General features: G+C 40.3%; 2 protein-coding genes across 2 annotated transcripts in view; both read left to right on the forward strand.

Annotated features, from left to right (window-relative positions):
• GPR176 (G protein-coupled receptor 176) overlaps window positions 1-20,396 on the forward strand; it is a gene marked incomplete at its 5' end in the record, with an annotated part of 51,407 nt that extends 31,011 nt beyond the window's left edge. The window contains 3 exons of the mRNA XM_008053717.2: window positions 13,523-13,580; window positions 13,930-14,121; window positions 18,910-20,396. Of these exons, the coding sequence (XP_008051908.2) occupies window positions 13,523-13,580; window positions 13,930-14,121; window positions 18,910-20,032 (1,373 nt within the window). The remainder of the gene's footprint in view (window positions 1-13,522; window positions 13,581-13,929; window positions 14,122-18,909) is intronic.
• The window catches only part of FSIP1 (fibrous sheath interacting protein 1), a 225,019-nt gene continuing 222,475 nt past the window's right edge, over window positions 19,831-22,374 (forward strand). The window contains exon 1 of the mRNA XM_021710300.1: window positions 19,831-19,963. The gene's annotated coding sequence lies outside the window, so the exon portion shown is untranslated. The remainder of the gene's footprint in view (window positions 19,964-22,374) is intronic.

The following is a 22,374-nucleotide window of genomic DNA, read 5'->3' on the forward strand; positions in this document are numbered from 1 at the left end:
TCTCTCTGATGATGAGTGAGGCTGAGCACTTTTTCATGTGTCTGTTGGCTGCCCATATATCTTGTTTTGAGAAGTGTCTATTCATGTCTTTTGCCCATTTTTTAATGGGGCTGTTGGTTTTTTCCCTTTTGGCGCATTTGAGTTCCTTGTAGATCCTAGATGTTAGGCCTTTGTCAGATATACAATTGGCAAATATTTTTTCCCATCCTGTGGGCTATCTCCCTGCTCTCTTGATGATTTCTTTTGCTTGTTAGTTTGATGAGGTCTCACTTGTCTGTCTTATTTCTTAAGGTATTAGCTTTTAGGGTTCTGAATAGGAATTGATTGCCAGTTCCAATTTCCCTAAGGGTATCTCCTGCATTTTCTAAGATTCTTATAGTTTGAGGTTTTTGTTTAGGTCTTTGATCCATTTAGAGCTAACTTTTGTGTATGGCGAGAGGTAGGGGTCCTGTTTCAATCTTCTCCATGTGGCCAGCCAGTTTTCCCAGCACCATTTACTAAATAGGTTCTCCTCTCCCCAGTGGTTGTTGTTGGGGGCTTTGTCAAAGATGAGTTGGTTGACGAATTGAGGCTTTGCTTCTGGAATCTCTATCCTGTTTCATTGGTCTGTGTGCCTGTTCTTGTACCAATACCAGGCTGTTTTGATTACTGTAAGGGCTAGGATTTTTTAAGGACTAATTCAGCAGGCCGAGGGCTAGGGAATGGTCATTGCTGACTGGATGAAGTCATAGCGGTGAGGAAACTGTCTTTATGCCTAGAGCCAGTTTCTGGGAGGTTGGTCACAGAACCGGTAGAGTCAGCTCCTAGGTATGTGTTCCGGGTCCAGGTGGGGTGACAGGTCCTTCAGGGTGCAAAGTCTGAAAAACATCTCAAACACCAGTCTTAGCTTTTACAATAGAGAGGCTATCTGTATAGGAAGTCCCGCACCATCAACTATTGATCCCCGAGCAATAAGCCATTATAGAGATAGCTCAGTAGAAAAGTATGTGAGAAGTGGGATCCCTGGAGATTAAAGCTGCTCATATCCTTTGACCAATCCAGCATGCCATAAAGGAGATCTGTGCCACCTTAGACTCACTGTTTAGGGAAAATATGTTTATCAACCTTGAGGGCAGCTTCTTCCCTCCCCAGGGGTCAGGACATGAAGATAATCAATTGCTCTCTATTAGAGTAACTCGGCACAAGTAGTCATGCAAGGAGGAAAACAAACTTGGAAACAACAGATTTGTTAATTTCTAATAATAGCTGAAACTTTGCAGGGCTCAGGTCTCTTCCACAGTTTGTACCCCTTGGCCCTATATTAATTTTATACAGATGGTTTCAATGAGGGTTGATGGAATTTTCACATAAGATTTTTTTCAAGCTTCATAATCTTACAATATGTTTGGGGAAGAAATAATCCCTCTAGGTTAAATGCAGTATGAATGGTGCCGAAGATATGAATTCTTTCTTCCACCCTGCATGAATAATTTAATATAGGCAAGGACCTCTTAGTGAGTGAGATGTCCTGTGTAGCAGATATTTAGGGGAGGGAACTATTTCACCTCCACTCAATCAAGCATGGCTTGTTTGGATGCTGATCCTAGGGGAGCATGCTTAATAACAGATAGAGTTAGATAACTTGTATCCTCCTTTTTTCTGGAAGTTTTTTCCACATACCTATCGAGAGGGAAGTGGAACCTGTGGTTAATGGAGAGTTTCAGTTCTGTCACAGTTAAGTGGAGATGGTGATTTTGAGACTCTTGCTATTGCTTTTCAGGGAATAATATACTTTTCAGGGAGGTTGATAGACTTAATGTGAATGACTAGAGAGGTATCCTGTGAAGTCATGAAAATTTTCTAGTTGATTTATATGGAAAAAATTCAAGTTATTGAGGAAAAATAGTCATCAATTTCTGGTTCTGACTACTGTGTCTTTCATCTTATATTATGTTTCTGTGTTTATCTGGCTGTGTGTTGAGAGTTATGGGGCTTTGTGATTTCCACAAGAGAGCCCCAAGATGAAACAAACCTGACTGTGGTCACTGAGATCTTTTTGACTTGTGCTATACAGATGGCCTTAATTTTGGGGATACCATTAGTGCTGAAATATGTGCATTTGTTGTAGATTCACCTAAAATCCTTTTTGTGGCCTCACAGGAGCTGACTGGATGAGGCTATTGTTAAAACCTCTCTATAGATCCTTAAGTATTACAGAAGTGAATCCTGCTAATATTTGATCTGAATTATTCATTGGGAATAAGTATTCTAGGGAGAAACCATCTAAGGTCAGATTAGGGATATATAAGATGCTTTTCATTAAAAGTAATTCTATGAAATTCACCATGAATTTTAATAAACTTACTACATAACTTCTTTCTACTAATTCAGTTCCTGCTTAGTTTGAACTTCCTGTATCATTTCAGAAAAAACCTCTGGAATCAAATTAATTCTAGCTAAAATAACATAATTTTCTCATGCTAATAACAATCAGCTTAAACAGAATTGGACAGGTATTAGATAATTTAATCACAAGTAATACCAAGTTAACCTTTATCAGTGAGAAGTGACCCAATCTTTTAGACAGGGAGAAGAACATATTGTACCTATTGAAAACTACCAGGCACAGCCCTCTGGCTACAAGCTGGTTCTTCCCCATATTCCTGTTCATGGCCATAATTCCTCTGATACCAGTAGCAAAAACCAAAAAACCAAAAAAACCAAAACAAAAACCAAAGCCCAACAAACTACTTATCACCCAGCCAGTGCTGACTCTTTGATTTACTGGGAAATTTATCTGCATGGATTAAAGAAATTTTAAAAATATCAGAATATGATAGAATCTTTTTTAGAATGATTTAAGCTTTCTTTTGGAAGTGTGAACTCTGAAACTTACTGTTTAATGTTTGTGCCCCCTGCCCTGCCTGTCCTACCCTACCCTGCCCTGCCCCTAGGTCCACAGAGTTTAACAGTATCTTTTTTTGGACACTCTAGGTACCATTTGCCTTTTCTACATTGTGTTCTTTATTCATGTCTTGCTTTTCTTTCACTCTCTCCCTCATTCTCTCTCTCACCCTCTCTTACCTTTCTTGATAGTTTTGGTTGGGCAGCAGATTTAAGGGTCCAGAGAAAAACATGAATTTGACCTTTAGATTTTTAGGAATATCGCATGCCATCATGGTGCTGCACCTTTGGGTAGTAAATGTGTGGGTAGTCAAGGGTCATATCTTAAAGGGTATTTACTGAAGTTGAGAAGTTTGAATTTGTTTTTTTTCTTAACAGCAGTAGGGAAGCATTCAATGCTTTTGGTGAAATCAACCAAGTTGCTTTTGTACCTCTGTTCTTCTTCTTCTTCTTCTTTTTTTTTTATTTTGAGTTGGAGTCTCACTCTGTCGCCCAGACTGGAGTGCAGTGGCCGCTCCCGGCCACCGCAGCCTCGACCTGCTGGGCTCCGGCGATCCTTCCGCCTCAGCCTTCCAAGTAGCCGGAACTACAGGCATGCGCTACCACACCCGGTTGATTTTTTGATTTATTGTAGAGATGAGGTCTCGCTGCCCAGGTGGGTCTCGAACCCGCGGGCTCAGGCAATTCACTCACCTCAGCCTCCCAAAGGCGCGGGATTACAGGCTGAGCCACCGAGCCCGGCTTGTTCTTCTTTAATATGGATTTAATTAATCAGTCTCACACTTTTTGTTCTTTGGCAATATTTATTAATATATAAATAACAAACTATTTCCAAAAATCAGTGTCACAATTAAACCACATTTGAATTATACCTAAACAAAATAGAGCAATGCCCTCAGATATTCAGGAATGCTTTCACTACTTTGTAGTGATGGTGGTTAAAAATTGAAGAGTTTTTCCCACCTCATCTTGATTAAAATTCTTAGTTGTGCCTCCTGTGAACCCAAATGCACAAGGGTGCTTGGTGGCTCCCTTTTGGAAAGATGACACATAATGATTAATATCTGTAAAGGTTGTTGTGTGTGTGTGCTGGCTTTTTTTTTTTTTAATCAAATAACCAAGTATGGTCATAATCATTGTTTTATTATTTGTCACATGTCTTTGGCAAGATAACATTTAAAAAAACTCTTCTCATAGTGATACAATAATCTCATTGTGGTTTCAAGCTGTTTAGCTAATTGGATTTAAAACACTATCAAGCTGTCATTATTACTTTGAGATGTTTACTTTTTCTTAATGAAACAATGCCAAGATCATTGATTTCTTTTTTCAATTTTCTTGACCCTTTGTGGTTTTTAATTCATGTTAGTGCTCTATTAAGATGCGTCATGTTTGTGTGCTGTTGCAAGAATTCTGTGGGGAACTTTGTTTTGTTTCTGCTTTTAAAATTTACTGATTTTTAAATTGACAAATAAATATAGTACATATTTGTGGTGTACAACATGATATTCTGAAATACGTATGCATCGTGGAGTGGCTAAATCAAGCTGCGTAATGTGTATTATCTCACATATTTATTCGTTTGTGGTGAGAACACTTAAAATCCATTCTTTTAGTAATTTTTAAGTATATAGTACATTGTTAACTACAGTCACCATGTTGTGCAATAGATCTTAGGAACGAACTTATTTCTCCTGTCTTTTGTATCCTTTAACCAACATCTCCCCAACATGTCATCCTCTCACCAGCACCTGGTAACCACCATTCTACTGTCTGCTTCTATGATTTCTATGAATGCTTTCTATGATTTCTACATTTTTAGATTCCACATATGAGTGAGACTATGCAGTATTTTCCTTTCTGTGCCTTTCTTATTCCACTTAACATAATATCCTTCAGATTCATACATGTTGTTGCAAATGACAGGATTTGTTTCTCTTTTAAGGCTGAATAGTTTTTCATTGTACATATATACCATATTTTCTTTATCCATTCATCTGTTGACCAGATACTTAGGTTGAATCCATATCTTGGGGATTGTGCATAATGCTGCGATGAACATGGGATGCTGATATCTCTTTGACATACTGACTTCATTTCCTTTGGGTATATACCCAGTAGGGGGATTGTTGGATCCTATGATAGTTCTATTTTTAAATTTTTGAGGAACCTCCATACTGTTTTCCATAGTGGCTATACTAATTTGCATTCTCTGTGGAGCGTTTTCAATATTCTGTAGTAGACTTAATGGATTCTAGGAGCAGGATGCTATCTGGAGAAGAGATATCCTTGATCTCAGACCCTTCATATGTGTGTTTTGAGCCAAGGCTGGATATCCTTGGAAGAGCAGGCCTCGCAGTGGCTCCTGCCCTCCCTGCTGCAGAGAAAGGCTTTAATGAAGTCACTGAATCCAGATGATGGTGTAGAGGAGAGAGACAAGTTGCTTGTCTGAAGAGACAGTTCTGAATTTACCACAACTGCCAGTACTCCATGGTCCCAGACACTCATCCTGACCACATGAGAATATCTGATTGATTCTGCCAGAGGAACACTATCCAAGGGAACTTCATGAGACAAACCTGAACTGTTCTTCCTTGGAAGACCTCAGTATTCCATTTGGAACCTGTGGGAGTCAGTCCTACCTTGTCTTTCATTTCCAAGTCCCTCTGCTGCACTGTCCTTTTCTGTGTTCTCTGTACACAGCTACACATTTCTTTTTTCTGGCCCAAGCTCTTTCTTTATCTCTCTCTGTTAGACCTTTCCTTGGTGCCTTCTGGAACCTTCATGTAACTCATAATAACAGTAGCATATATCACTTAAACGGCATGTATTATGCACAAGAAGCTGTCCTGGAGTTGGGCTTTAGGATCTAGGCCCTTTGTTTATTAAAATATTCTACCTCTCTTGAGGATAAACAATTTCCCACAAGTGTAACCTTTCTCAGAATTATCCTTCAACTATATTTTATTTGCTCACAAAAGTGCAGTAAAGTACTAATGTGTGCTTGGCTAACCATTTGGAACACTCCCAGAACCCGAGAATATAACCTACCACAGGAAAACACCCCCCACACACTGTGAGTTCATAATTGAATGTTAAGAACCATATGAGGAAAACCTGAAAGGAAACCAGCATACCCCAAAATGGCAAAATTAATCCTTCTAGAACTAAACACAATAGAACAATCTGAATGAAACTATAAGCATTTTAAAAATGATTGCAGATTAAAGAAGTAATGGAACCCATAGCAAAAGAACTAGACACTAGTAATAAAAAATAGGCCACTTGAAGTAAATCCAAATATAAATTTTTAAAAAGGGGGGATAATGTGATTTTCATTTCTCAATTCATCTGACCACTTCCAGATGAAGTGAGAATTGATAACATGGAAAATAGACCTAAGAATATCACCTAGTTAGCAGAAGAGAATAAAATGATTAAAAATATGACTGAATGGTTAAGGGATATAATCAATAGAATGATGGCTAATATAAGTCTAACAAGAGGTCCAAAAGAAGAAAATAAAGAGAAGAGGGTAGGGTAGAATTCAAAGAGGAAATGGATAAAGATTTTCTAGAAATAAGAAAGACATAAATCCTAGGAAACATGCAAAGTCACACACATTTAAGTAAGACTGCAGAACTTTTAGTGAGCGTTTGGGGAAATCAACTTTCTTACATGTCCTTTGTGGAGAGTCATTTGGATATATATATATCCAAATATATAGTGAAAGCTGTTTGACCCAGAAATTCTGCTTCTAGAAATTTATCCTCAGTAAATATGTTCAATTCCCAATGATTTATGTATATTGTATGGATGTTGAAACTTAGAATTGTATAATAATGAAATATTGGAAACACCTTAAAAAAAACCATCAATATACAATAGATGGTTTGTATATTAGGTATTACGATTAATTAGGGTATTACCATAAAAGCACCAATGCCTTTATGTAACTACTAAAATGATGGTAAAAGACTTTAAACCATAATCCTTACCAGGGTACGCACACACACACAACCCTAGGCATATATTCAAATTGCTGAAAACCAAAGATAAAGAGAAAATATTGAAGATAGTTAGAAAAATATTACACACAGAGGAACAAAAATGTCTTTCAAAAATGAAGGAAAAAGAAAGACATTTTTCAGATAAAAACTGAGATAATTAATTACTAGGAGATCTGCACTACATGAAATGTTAAGAGAAGTTTCTTAGGTAGAAAGAATATGATATCAGACAGAAACTTGGATCTACACAGAGAAATGAAGATCTCTAGAACTGTTTGAAACAAAGAAAAACAGAAAAGACTTTTTTTCTAATTGAATACTGCATGTTCTCACGTGTAAGCAGGCGCTGATCACTGGTCACATGAGCACAAAGGTGGGAACAACAGACATAGGACACTGCTAAAGGAAGGAGAGAGGGAAGAGGGATAAGGAGCACACAACAGCACGCTGAGTACCAGGTCCACTATCGGAGGAGAGGGCCTGCTAGAAGCCCAAACCTCACCTGCATGCAGTAAATCCTCTCATGTAGTTAATCCTTTCATGTATCCCACAACTCTGAAATAGAATAAATAAAACAAAACTTTTGTTCTTATTTTTCATTACTCTAAAAATTGACTGCTGAAGTATATTCTGAGTTTATAGTTTATATAAAAGTAAAATGTATGACAACAAAAGTGCAAAGCTTAGAGAGGAATTAGGAATATATTGTTAGAAGATTGTTATACTACCTGTGAAGCAGTATAGTAGTATTCAAAAGTAGATGATAATTAAAGGTATATGTGGTAAATATGAGACAGACACTAAAAAATTTTAAAAGAAGTATGAATAATAAATCAATAATGGAGATAAAATAGAATTATTAATAAAATTCAGTTACAGGTTGAGTGTTCCAAACCGAAAAATACAAAATTCGAAATGCTCCCAAATCTGGAACTTGTCGAGCATTGACATACTGCTCAAAGAAAATGCTAGTTGGAGCATTTTGTATTTGGGGTTTTTAGATTTGGAATGCTGCTCTGTTAAATATAATGCAAGTATTTCAAAATCCAGAAAAATTCAAAATCTGAAACACATTTGGCTTCAAGTATTTTGAATAAGGGCTACTCAACCTATAATCGCAAATCAAAAATGAAAAGGAAACAAACAAACAGATGGGAAAATTAGGAAACATCTCATAAGATGGTAGGTTTTAATCCAACCATATCAATAACAATATTAAATGTAAATGTTCTAGTTGGGCTAGATGGCACACACCTGCAGTTCCAGATACTCAAGAAGCTGAGGTGAGAAGATGACTTGGGCCCATTTCAAGACCGGCCTGAGCAATGTAGTGAAACCCTGCCTATAAATACATACATACGTACATACATACATATTTTAAAATGCAAAGTTCTAAATATACCAACTAAAAAACAGAGATTATTGGGTCAGTTCAAAAAGCAAGAACCAACTATACTCTAACTGTCTTTAAGAAAGCCACTTTCAGTAGAAAGACATAGACAAGCTAAAAGTAATTCCTATTGCTATCTGACAGATTAATTTAAAACATTTTCTAATATCCCCTTCATGTAACTCTTTTAACCCAAGAGACTCTGTTCTTTGTTACCTTTTGGACTAAAAAAAGAAGCAAAGAAGATATTTAAAAATCCATCCTACACAAAGTAGTTGTCTGTTCTTTGCTTCTGTTTGGGGCTTAATATTACTTAACTTGCTTAGACTTTCTTCTTGCATCACATGGTATTTGTTGAGTGGGAAGTTTCTTGTAGTTTTCCTGATCCTTGTTGCTTCGCTTTGGCCCCCGTAGCACAGTTTGTCTTCCTATGCTTTTCCTTGTAATTTAATATCACCTCCACCTGCCAGGTGTGGTGGCTCATGCCTGTAGGCTCAGCACTTTGGGAGGCTGAGGCAGGGGAATTGCTTGAGCCCAGGAGTTCAATACCAGCCTGGGCAACATAACGAAACCTTGACTCTACAAAAAATAAAAAAATTTTTTGGGTGTGCCTGTAATCCCTGCTACTCAGGATGTCGAGGTGGAAGAATCGCCTGAGCCCAGGTGGTTGAGGCTGCCATGAGCCATGGTCATTGTGATCATCCCACTATACTCCAGCCTGGGTGTCAGAGTGAGACACTGTTTGCTTTAGCTTTTTAAGTTTCAGTTTTTAGAATGTTCTGAGTGGAATGTTATCTTTCTTCTAAAGCATGGGCATGGATCTTTTTACTGCTTTATATCCCTAGGGAAACTGGTAATTTTTATAGAGTAATGGGACTGTTTCCCCAAGAGGAATCTCAAAGGCACACTGTTTCCCAATGCTCTTCTGGAATGTCTTTTTAAATTTAGTTACTAGTCTCTTTAACACTCCAGAATGGTTGCTTTCAAAGATGCACAGCCTATAAACCAGTTAAAAAGGACAGCCAGAGCCAACATTTCGTAGAGGCAAAATTTAGTTGAAAAAAAAAAAAAGGGACTGGGGTGTTCCTCATTATCAGTCAGGCACTATGAGTTGTCATTAATTCACATGTTTCTGTCTTCCACATTAGTTCTCTGGGACTATCAAGTATACTGCAGAAGGATAAATCTTTATTTGCATTTTTGCTTGCCTTGTCTCGTGGCCATCCTTCGAAGGAATGGCAAAGTTACAGCAGTCCCATGGAGGGTAGATTTGTACCAAAGCTGTCAGTCTCCCTCTTTAGTCCTTTTGATTGTATGTGTTGTGAGTTTGTTCTCATTGTGTTGCTGTGTCCACAACTCTGGCATTGAGTATTGTCATGGGCTTCAGCATTAGAAAATATAACAGGAATACATAGAGAGGAAGAATGGGTACAGAGCCTGGATCATTTCCAAGGGAGATACGGTCACTTAGAATATGACCTCTAAAGTAAAAAGTATATAGAGGTTGAATACTTACATTTTTATAAGTGTATCTATATAACACACAAACATTTATTTTAAAATCTACAGCCAATCAGGTATTGAGTGTGGGTACTCCACTTCTGATATTTTGGTCCAATTCAGGTTCTTAGGGCCAGATGAGTCAGTTTCAAATAAGGAGAGAGAGCAGTAGTTTAGAGAATGGAGGGGACATAGACTTCTTTAGCCTCGGATTCTTAAGAGTAAAATAGATTAGGCTCCAGATGCTACCTAGAGTCTTATAAATAGATGGGGATAAAATGTGATTATAACAGTTTCAGGTTTTTAAATAATAACTCGTCGAAGAAACAACCTTGCTCATTCATGAGTGTGGGTAAACTAATAAAAATGTTGATTGTATTGCCAATGTGGTTCCTGAAATGGTAGATCTGGTACTATATAGTACAGCCAGAATACCTTGACCTCGGGGGAGAGAGGGAGAAGGGAGGGCACGTGGCATCACGAAGGGTACCTGAGCCTAAACCAAGGGAAGTGAGGACCAGTTGGAGGCCCCAACTTCTCCCGATAGACCTGATTCTGACTTGTACCCCACATCTCAATAATAAAATAAAGAGAAAAAACCCATGTACTTCTAAAGTAGGATTCAACAAAACTAAGTCTGGGCAAATAAAAACAAAACAAAAATAACAATAAAAAAGCATGCCTGATGTAATTGGGAGGGAGAGGGATGGATGGGAAAGTAGAGTATGAGAGTAATGATGGAAATTAGTTTCAGTTAAGTTTCAAAAGAATCTGCTGTGTGGATGAGAGACCCCTGACCTTTGCAATGAATTTTCCTGTTAGTTCTGTTACTCAAGATGTTTTATTCAACATAACGTACCAAACTACAAAGATTAACAATGATCAGAGGAAAAGAAAATCCTGAGGGTCTTGACTTATAACAAGGAAGGGTATATTTATGGGTATATTTAACTCAGTGGACTGGAGATACCAAGATTTCGATAACTGAAGAGACTGTGACATGTGCACTCTCTTCATGCAGATTTCCTTAAGTGGGCTACTTCATTATTAGATGTTATCAGATTTTAAGTCCTGTCTGTGAAACTTAAGTGAGGAAAGGTGCTTCAGCCACGCTGGAATCCATGCTTCAGTAGAAAGAAGGCCAGAAAAAAAATAAAAAGAAAGCTTGAATCGATGGAGCTTCAAATATACCATTATTGTTTAACTTATCACCTTGGTGACAGGAAAGCTTGAAGCGGTCTGAGGTGGTATCAGTGGAAACACCTCTTACAAAGAATAAATGTTTGTATGTGTACACACTGCTGGTTTTAACTCACCGAGTCAGCATACTAACATAAAGAAAGTTTGTCAGAGAATTTCCTGGAAGCAGCTGGCCAACATATCCCTAAACACAGTGGCTTTTTCTTCTACCTTGTCTGGTAGATGACAGGTAGCTGTAGAATACTGCGTTTCAAGAGTGACTCCTGGCCGGGCGCAGCGTGCCTGTCATCTCAGCACTTTGGGAGGCTGAGGCAGAAGGATCATCTTAACTCAGAATGTTGAGGTGTACCATGTACTCCATCCTGGGCTAGAGTGAGACCCCAATCGAAAGAGAGAGAAAGAGAGAGAAAGAGAGAGAGAGAGATTGACTCTTGACAGCTGACAGTAAGTTACATCCACATTTGAGGTTCTGAGGTAGCTCCTTGTGGTGCCCTGGGCTGCAGCCCTGAGCTTTGCTCTCTTCTTGCCCTGCCCCACGACTCTTTGGAGTGTGGCTCAGCATCAGCTTAGTTCATTAGAAGGTATTCTCTGAGTTGTGTGCATAGGAAGTAGCAGTGTTCTTGGGTCATGACCAATTGACAAATGGACCTGACTCTCACCAGGTAAAGTCCACCAGTAGAATAGGCTGCCCTGCATATCTGAAGATGGACTCCGTGCCTGAAAGTGGTCTAAAAGAAACTTTAGCCAGGGAGACAACTTGTTACAGATGCAGGATGCCAATTTCATACCTACAAACTGTGATTCAATATGTCTGGTATAGTCATTTAGGTATAAAGTGAGGTCTGGGAACTACTGACTTAGAATATCCATATATGACATACAGAGTACAAAAGGGATTCTCTTACTACAGAGACTTTTAGTTACTGTTTCTTTGCTTATTTTATAAATTAATTTGCTCAACAAATATTTATCAAATGCCTATTTTGTATCAGAGACTGAGCTAGTCATAGAGTTATAATGGTGAACAAGATAGACCTGGTTTTTCTTCATGAAATGGAGAGATGGAGAAAGAAGTGAACAAATTGATAATTACAAAAAAAACTATGAAGGACATGATAGGATACTATAATAGGGTGTGGTGGAGGGAAGATAACTGAATATTTACAATAAAAAGATGGCTAGAGAAGGTCTTTTTGAGGAGGCAATATTTAAACTAAGACCTGGATTAAAAGGAACCAGACATATGAGGAACATCCTAAGCAGTATTAAAAAACCTGTACAAAGGCACTGAGGTGGGATTAACCTTAATGTGTTTCAAGAGCAGAAAAAAGGCCAGAACGTCTGGTATCCAGCCAAACAGTCTAAGTAAGGTATGAGATTAGGCAGGTAGGCACCAGATTATGTAAACCATTGAGGACCATGGTGGGAATTGAGGGGGGGTAGGGAATCACAAGTTCAATTGGAAATAAGAGTTTGGAGTTGAGAGGAGAGGACTACTTGAGGACATAAGTTTGGTAGTCATTAGCATTTTGATGGAAAGCCACAAGAATGAGTAGTCTCACCTAGGGAGCAGCTACAGGGAAAGAATAGAGGAAGGCCTAGTTAGAGAAGACTTGAAGTAGCCAGGGGTTGGTGGAGGTGCAAGGGTAGGAGAAAAACCAGGAGATTGTGGAGATGGTTGATTACATCATTGCTGCCAAAATCTCTAGAACAGTGCGGTCAGGTATGGTAGTCACTAGCTGCATACGGCTATTGAGCACTTGAAAGGTGGCTAGTACAAACTGAGATGTGCTAAAAATGTGAAATAAAATGCACACTGGATTTTGCAGACTAAGGACAAAAATAAGAATGAAAAATATTTCATTAATAATTTTTAAGGGCCAGTTGTAGTGGCTCATGCCTGTAATCCCAGTACTTTGGGAGGCCAAGGCAGGAGGATTGCTTGAGCCTACAAGTTCAAGACCAACCTGGGCAACATAGTGAGACCTCAACTTTACAAAAAAATAAAAAAGAATTGGCTGGGCATAGTGGTGTGTGCCTGTAGTCTCAGCTACCTGGGAGGCTGAAGAGAGATGATCACTTGAACCCAGGAGTTTGAGGGTGTAGTGAGCTGTGATCATGCCACTGTACTCCAGCCTGGGCAACAGAGTGAGAACTCTGACTTAAGAAAAAAAAAATTAAAGTAATGATTACATGCTGAAATATTTGGGATTTATGGGTTAAGCAAATATATTATTGAAATTTCACCTGCTTCTCTTTTCTTTTTTAAGATCTGGCTACCAGAGGCTAGGCACAGTGGCTCATGCCTGGAATCCTAGCACTTTGGGAGGACAAGGCAGAAAGATTGCTTGAGGCCAGGAGTTTGAGACCAGTCTGGCAAATTAGAAAGACCTGTCTCTTAAAATAAAAGATTAAATTTTAAAAAGTATGTGTGTGTACACACACACACACACACACACACACACACACACACAACACACACACGGCTACCAAAAAGTTTAAAATTATGTGTGTGGCTTGCATTGCATTTGTAATGCAGAGTTTGGCAACATGGAGGTCATTAGCAAACCTTATAAGAGTAGACTGCCTGAGATAAGGTAATAGCTAGTAAATGGTTTATACACCAATGAGACTGAACCATCATAATAATAGTACTGTTTTACTTTAAATTAAATAATGAAACACACCACTAAAATTTCTTCTAGACTTTTAAAATGTGTGTAAGTGATTTAATATAGTCAAGTGAATTAACAATATAATATGTATTTAAATTAAATCATTTGAAATCAATTCTCATATGTGGTTAAAAATTTTTTAACCTGTAATTTTCTTTCCCTTTTTTTTGTCTTTTTTTTAATTAAAAATTTTTTTCCCTATCTGGTCAGGAAACTTCATGGTGTTATGGTCAACTTGCCGCACAACCGTGTTCAAATCTGTCACCAACAGGTTCATTAAAAACCTGGCCTGTTCGGGGATTTGTGCCAGCTTGGTCTGCGTGCCCTTCGACATCATCCTCAGCACCAGTCCTCACTGTTGCTGGTGGATCTACACCATGCTCTTCTGCAAGGTCGTCAAATTTTTGCACAAAGTCTTCTGCTCTGTGACTATCCTCAGCTTCCCTGCCATTGCTCTGGACAGGTAAGATCAGGTAGCCAGGGGTTCAACTTTTTTTTTTAAGTGTATTGAAAAATTAACTGAGTTTTCTATCACAAAAACAAAGAGCCGACTATCACACATTCTCACTCATATAAGTGGACCTTGAACAACTATCGTAATACTGTAAGAAAGAGATTCGCAGTAGTGGAAACTGCAAGGGGCAGGGGGCACACTCATCAACAAATAAAGAATTTTTTTAAAAAAGAAAAATTAGTGCCTGAACCCGCGAGTTTGAGACCTGCCTGGGCAGCGAGACCTCATCTGTACAATAAATCAAAAAATCAGCCAGGCGTGGTAGCGCATGCCTGTAATTCCGGCTACTCGGAAGGCTGAGGAGGAAGGATCGCCGGAGACCAGCAGGTCAAGGCTGCAGTGGCCAGGAGTGGCCACTGCACTCCAGTCTGGGTGACCAAGTGAGACTCCAACTCAAAAAAAAAAAAAAAAAAAGAAAAATTAGCATCATGAAGCAAATGATGACTAGTCAGTGCTTCGAACACTGCTTTTTAGTGTGCTGGTGATCAGCAGAAAGAGAATAAATGCCCAAAACAGATGCCTTACAAAGGGCAGTTTGATTTAACAGCAGCTATGAGATACAGAACCATAGAGAAAAGACCTGTGGGTGGGAGGTACATCATGAGGGTGCTGGGGCGGAGCTACTGGATCATGGTGTCACTTCAGCTTGGGTGGAATTGGTGCTACTTGAATTGTAATTTGCAGTCTGCTCATCTGATTGCTCATCTGATTGATAACTCTGCAATGAGGGCTTTTGATGCAGGAAGAAGGGAATGATTCAGTGGTTATTTAACAAATGATTGAGTGGTCAAATTGGATGTGGCCAGTATACCAGAATTCCTCAGGAGGATTTATTTTCAAGGCTTCAGATTGTGTTGGTGGCTGTTATCTTCTTAAAAGGATGTTCATTTGGAAGTACATCTTATATCTTAGTTACTGCCATCATACGTAATTTGATCAAATGTTGCAAAGTTAAGTATAAAGATATCAGTAATCAACAGCTTCCTGCCTTTTCCCTTTGTTGCTAGCACTTTATGAATACAGTTTAGATAGTACTTTCTAGAGAATAGAATTAAGTAAGCAAACAAGAATAGAAAATTATTTTGCACCTGTGAGTACTTTTGATTTCAAGATTAATGAGTACCACATGTTCTCACTCATAAGTGAACCCTGAACATTACTCATAATACTATAAGAGAGGGATTGACAATAGTGGGACACTGCCAGGGGAGAGGGCAGGCACACAACATCAATTAAAGGTACCTGATCTCAAACCAGGAGAAGTGGGGACCAAAGGGAAGCCCAAACTTTACCTGTGCAGTGACCACTTATCTGTCTGATCCTGAATTGTACCCCACATCTTTATAATAAAAAATAAAAAAATAAAACCTAGACACGCAGAGAGGAAAAGTTACTGAAGGGAGAGTGCTGGCTATTCTGACTTTAAACCCTATGTTGAAATTTAACTACACCTCAGAGGAATTTGAAACTTTAGAACTCTTTGTCATTAAAAATCACACTGAATACCCTAATGACCTAAGAGATCTGTGGAATCTCTTCAGCTTCTCAGGCTTGGAACCCACATCCACAGCAGAGATGGCAGGTGACAAAGTCAGATGACACTGGGCCAGGTTGAGACTGTAGCACGTGAAGAGTGTGAATGCATTCCCATTCACAGGGGTCAGCCACTCAGCAATTACAGTTAATAATTGCTTTGCAGGTATCTAGACTCAGTGAACAGGACTTTTTATTCTTTTAGGAGAGGAATAAAAATCCAGAATTCTATCATTTTTAAATGTTTTCACTTCATTTTCATTTAAAAAATAATGTGGGCCATTCGAATCCCTTCAGCAATATAAATGTATGCCCTGAGATGCCAATTCACCATGCCCACTTTGCAGTGATTTGCATGGCTCTTCTGTCGCTCAAAAAGAGAGCTCTTTGAATATCTGGAAAGTACCATTGCATAGGACGGGAATATAAGAATGAAAAGTCAGAGTCTTTTCCTCAACTTTGCATCCCGGTGGGTGCCCTCATGCATTTTGTGTTGAACCCTTTTGTGTTTATGGCAAGTATCTCTCTGAATGCCCCTTTCAGTACCTGCTCTGGTGAAGTCTTAAGGCTTCAGTCATACATCCTGGAGCCTTCTGAAAGTTTTAAAAATTAGTTTAGGGATATAATTTACATAGCATACAATTCATCAATTCAAAGTGTGCAAGTCAATGGATTTTAGTATGTTTATAGAGTTGTACAGCCAGCACTGCCATCTAGTTCTAGAACATTTCCATCACACTACAAAGAAACCTGGTGCCATTTACTTACAGTCACTCCCCCTTCTCATTTCCCATCCCCAGTCCTAGGCAACTGTGAATCTATGTTCTGTCTGTATATGTTTGTTGCTTTTTCTGGACATTTTGCACAAGCAGAATGATAAAATATGTATTCTTTTGTGCCTAGCTTCTTTCACTTAGAGTGTTTTCAAGGTTCATCCATGTCATAGCATGTATTAGTACTTCATTCCTTTTTATGGCCAAATAGTATATTCATCCCATTGTAGGGGTATATCAATCACATTTTGTTTCTCAGTTTACTAATTGATGGACATTTAGGTTGTTTCTACTTTTTGGCTATTGTGAATAATGCTGCTATGACTCCTGAAATTTTTTAAAAAATAGGATTCAACAAGAGGAAGAACACACCATTCTGAACAGTTTACTACTATACCTGAAAGCAATGCAGTAATCCCTGTGGGTTATTTCTGGACCCTCAGTCTTAGACCGGGAAATATGAAAACAATAAGAAATCCTTATTATTTTCAGCAGAAAAGCTATTGTAATTCTACTATCATTAAAAAGATAACACAGGTCCTTTTACTGGAAAAACAAGACTGGTCAATTCCAATTTTATTGTTCAGAGATGCAGATTATGTGAAGCATCAGTATGGCACACATGAAGAAGAGAAGACAGTCCTTTTTCTCACTTCTTTCACAGCTATTTGTTTCGTGGCACCAAGTCAGCAAGTTAATTGGGAGGCCACCTACATCTCTTGCCTCATCTCCTAGGATGTACACACTAAGAAAATTGTTTATGATAAGCCTGTGTGCTTGTGTTGCAGTCTATTTTCCAGTACAGAATGGGATTGGAAATTAGTGGAAGGCTGGGTTTGTCACATGTCAGTGAGCAGATGGCCATCAGAGCCAGTGGACTCCAAGGCATGTATTCATGTATGTGGTGGGGCCATCACATATTTGCAGGGTTGTGATTGGAAAAGTTTATCTATATTCAGAGAAAAATTTTTGAGAGTTTGCATCACGTATGCACTTCTTTCTCTTTTATTCTCCTCTCAGAAAGAAATCTAGAACACATTTCACCACGCTCCACCCTTCCCCGATCATCCGTGGTCACTTTTGTGTTTGCATCCCACCTCTCTCGGCTTGGAACTTTCTCCCCAAGTTTGTCCCCCTGCAGACTCCACCACAGTGCCTCCTTCTTTTGGATATATTCCCAGGTAGCTTTAGGTGCGCCAGGTCCTCTATCTCCTTTGTGCCTGTCTCCAGTAGAACCATCCTCTCCATGCTTATCAGTGTGCGTGTCTTGTCCCACTGAGTTCACAGATATTCCTGTGTATCTTTTCATCTTTGTAACCTGGTGCCTGGCTCAGGACCTGACACATAGGTGGTGCTCAGAAGTACCTGCTACCAGAAGACTTGCATGCTTCTCTGGCCCTGTGAGTGAATGGATGTCACTGAGGCTGTAAGGTCGACCTCATATTAGCCGACTGTAGAGATGTGGCCAAGCTAATGCAAAGAATCTCAACTATATCTCTGGTATGGCAGCCCTTTCACAATACACGTGGTTCTAGGGTCTGAAGAATTACTCAGTTCCTGGGGGAATTACTCAGGTCCTTTATGTTGAGGGTACTCTTTGAGATTTCGTCCTTGTGGCATCATCATCATTGGTGATATTGAAACAAAATGCTTTGGAAATTGTTTAGATGGTTACAGAATGACCAGGTTAAAGCTTTAAAGAAACAAAAGTCTCATTTGATTTTAACAAAAATTTAATTGGGCTGCCATTTTAGACCTATTAATTACTCTTAGGGTTACTGAATGCTTATTATGGGAACAGTGGCTACTGAATAGGCATAACTTTCAGCTGAATTGATTTTGTGGCAGGATCTTGTCAGAGTCCATCCTTCACACTGGGTTTTTCTGCCCTAAGCAGCTTTAAATGCTAATCAGCCAAAGCATGAGTCTGCTTTGGTTATGTGTATAGATAAATTTCTTTCTGTTGGTAGCTTTGAAAGTTGCTTTAAAGCTTCTCTAATCCATGTAAAATTCTTTCAAATTCTCCTTTCCCTATAAACTGGAAAGTACATGTCTTTGTAGCAGATGGAAACATCCTTTACATTGAGGGCACTCTTTGAGATTTCATCCTGGTGGCAATCATTATAAAGCTACCTATAAATTGAAATTATTTCCTTTTTCCTGATAGAAAAGAGTCTTGAGAGGCTCATGAAGACAGGGCTTTTCTGTACTCCTTTGGAATTTTTTTTTTTGGTCCAGTGATGTTTCTCACTGTACTGCGAAGTCCTCCACACTTGAGGTCTGACTTCCTGGCTTCTCCCAGTGGTTCTCTGCGTTAGGCCAGATAAAAGAACTTGATCTCCTTTCCCCTCTCACCTACTTTTAGTAATATAGGTTCCCCTAATTTAAAGAGTATCTTCTATGAAATTAATTTTGTTTGTGTATCTTGCAGGTACTACTCAGTCCTCTATCCACTCGAGAGAAAAATATCTGATGCCAAGTCCCGTGAACTGGTGATGTACATCTGGGCCCATGCAGTGGTCGCCAGCATCCCTGTGTTTGCAGTGACCAACGTGGCTGACATCTATGCCATGTCCACCTGCACAGAGGTCTGGAGCAACTCCTTGGGCCACCTGGTGTACGTTCTGGTCTATAACATCACCACGGTCATTGTGCCTGTGGCTGTGGTGTTCCTCTTCTTGATACTGATCCGACGGGCCCTGAGTGCCAGCCAGAAGAAGAAGGTCATCATAGCAGCGCTCCGGACCCCTCAGAATACCATCTCTATTCCCTATGCCTCCCAGCGGGAGGCCGAGCTGCACGCCACCCTGCTGTCCATGGTGATGGTCTTCATCTTATGCAGCGTACCCTATGCCACACTGGTCATCTACCAGACTGTGCTCAATGTCCCTGACACTTCTGTCTTCTTGCTCCTCACGGCCATTTGGCTGCCCAAAGTCTCTCTGCTGGCAAACCCTGTTCTCTTTCTTACTGTGAACAAATCTGTCCGCAAGTGCTTGATAGGGACCTTGGTGCAGCTGCACCACCGGTACAGTCGTCGTAATGTGGTTAGTACAGGGAGCGGGATGGCCGAGGCCAGCCTAGAACCCAGCATGCGCTCAGGCAGCCAGCTCCTGGAGATGTTCCACATTGGGCAGCAGCAGATCTTTAAACCCACAGAGGACGAGGAGGAGAGTGAGGCCAAGTACACTGGCTCAGCTGACTTCCAGACCAAGGAGATACGCACCACCTGCCTGGAGGGAGAGCAGGGACCACAGTCTGTGCCTCCTGCACCGCCCCCGGGCACAGTGGACTTTATATCCCAGGTGGCACCAGTTGCCCCTGTGGAACCTGAGACATTCCCTGATAAATATTCCCTGCAGTTTGGCTTTGGGCCTTTTGAGTTGCCTCCTCAGTGGCTCTCAGAGACCCGAAACAGCAAGAAGCGGCTACTCCCCCCCTTGGGCAACACCCCGGAAGAGCTGATCCAGACAAAGATGCCCAAGGTAGGCAGGGTAGAGCGGAAGATGAGCAGAAACAATAAAGTGAGCATTTTTCCAAAGGTGGATTCCTAGCAAGGACTGTACATCCCCAGAAGCAGCAGTGAGCTTCCACATTCCCCCCTCCCTTCACTGTGGCCATGTGAGTTGTATGATCTCGTAGCAACTCAGTGTGAGCTGGTTCCTCCTGTATGGGCCAAGTGCTTTTAGATGATAGGTAAAGCTACATAAAATCAAGCATCCTCTTTATTGGGGAGCGTATATCTCAGTGATTCATGTCCTTAGTAAAGTTCATTTATTCTCTCTGGGGACAAAAGCTGGACAATTTTGAATGGGTCTTGGGGTGGGTACTCCTTGTGCGTTTCAAGTGGACTCCTCCCTCCCCTGGGCTCAGCAGAGAAGAACACACAGAGAGAACTTCCAGGGCTCAAAGGGAGCAGGGGCACTCTAGATTCCGAGATAGTTACAGAACAGAGTGTGAACACAGAGAAAATGCCAATTTGACTAACTTAAATAGGACCGATAGGAAGAACTTTGATGTTGAGAAGAAAGGGACTTGGCATCTGACACCATTTTCCTGGAAGCCCCAACCCAATGACTCATGGTTTCTCCCAGTATCCTTCATCCCTGTCATTGAGGTGTAGGTGAGGGATGACTGTTTCACCTCTATCAGATAGGCATGGCAGTAGATGTGCCCACAGGGAAGGCAGATATTGTCCTTGATTCTCCTGGCATTCTCTTGGCATCACCAAGGCCTCAGAAAGATACACCTGCAACCTCTAGCCATGGTCAGTGTTGGTTGGAAAGCACTGTAGATTCTCCATAATGTCTTTCTCCTTCAATTGTGCTTTCTCGACACATGAGAGAGACGCTTACAGGGGAAGAAGAACTGAGAGATGTCCATGGCACCATAGTCTTCTCTCTTCCCTGTGATCTCACATGAAAGGTGCTATGGAACACTCAGTGAGTCAAATCTATGGAAAACATCGTCTTGTGTAACTTTTGGGATTTAAGGGTAATTTTCAAATGCAGAGTTGGTCTAAGCTGGGTCTTCTGGAAACATCAAGCTAAAAAAATACTTGATGTAGAAAGGCAATTCTGCCCCAAAGAATGACAAGAGTCTGATAAAGATGGTTGCATTCTGATGAGGACTCCAGAACTCAGGCGTGGCCAGTCTCATGTTCAGTCTGTTTGTGTAACTGTGCTTTTGCCTTCGTTTTGAACACAGAATAGGAACAGAATAGGGAAAGTTATTAATCCTTGTAAGACACCAAGGTATCACCTAGCCCAGGTGAGTTCTTCATTTTCTCCTCCTCAGTGATGTTTTAGTAGAAGCCAGCGTGGGTAGACGTGGCAGGGTGGTGTCCTCAACTGATGAGTCTCACAAGTAATTTTGGTCCCCTCTGGGGTGGATTTCATCAGGCTAAATTTGAACCACAGATGACAGTTCACTCTTAGTGAAGACAAACCAAGGACCAGCTCTGCTCTTCACTCTAGAGTGTTTCATTCCTGCTAATGGTATTTGACAGAAGCAGGAGGGTGAGGAGAGGAAGCCCTGTGCCTTGAGTGAGCTTGAAGGGAAGTGGGTATCGTCACTGGCAAATTCCCACATCTTGAAGGCAGTGGCCCTGACACATCCTGTCCTTCAACCACACTGGCTCCTTGTCCCTCAGAGGGAGATCACCCTATGTGTGGGGCGTTGCCTTTTCCCTCCTTCCCTTGGGTATGAGGTTCTTGCGATTCCTGAATGTGACCCAGAGACCCTGCTCCTGGAGAGGGAACGCCTTATGCTTTGTGCTTGTCCCCTCACCGCAGAAACAGGGTTCTGCCATACCCTCCTATGGCTCCCCTGCCTCCTGGGCCCTGCGTGCATGCCACCTGTAGCTCCTCACCCTGATAGCTAACGTTGTGGCCTTTCACCGCTTATCTTTCAAAACCTTCACGATCCTGACAATGTTTATCGAGGAGAAAAATAATCTGTCAGAAAACTGTGTCCACTTTAGAAGAATCTGTCAATGTAGCTGCTGTGGTGGTGTTCTGCTATTATGCTGTATATGTACAACTTAATAAACTCTGATGGGTATATTTCTTATGTTTGTTTGAAGCAGATGATTGACTTCTGACAGGTCCTTGCCAAGTGTATTTCTATATTCTTTGAAGAATAACATTTTAATAAAAAAATGAAAAGCAGTTCCTGAACTCAAAAAAGTTGTGTGAGCTATGTTTTTTCCCTTCTCCCTTTCTAGTGGTACATTGTCTGTCAGAAACTCTCTCTTCCTATATGGCCTTACATGAAAGATGTGCATTTTCTTTCATAAATGCAGATGCAGCATTGCAGTAGCATTTTCTTTTTATTTATTTATTTATTTGAGTTGGAGTCTCACTCTGTCGCCCAGACTGGAGTGCAGTGGCACGCT

The sequence above is a fragment of the Carlito syrichta genome, unplaced genomic scaffold (genome assembly GCF_000164805.1).
Source record: "Carlito syrichta isolate Samal-C Ts95f unplaced genomic scaffold, Tarsius_syrichta-2.0.1 Scaffold288395, whole genome shotgun sequence".
In the NCBI taxonomy this organism is placed as follows: Eukaryota; Metazoa; Chordata; class Mammalia; order Primates; family Tarsiidae; genus Carlito; species Carlito syrichta.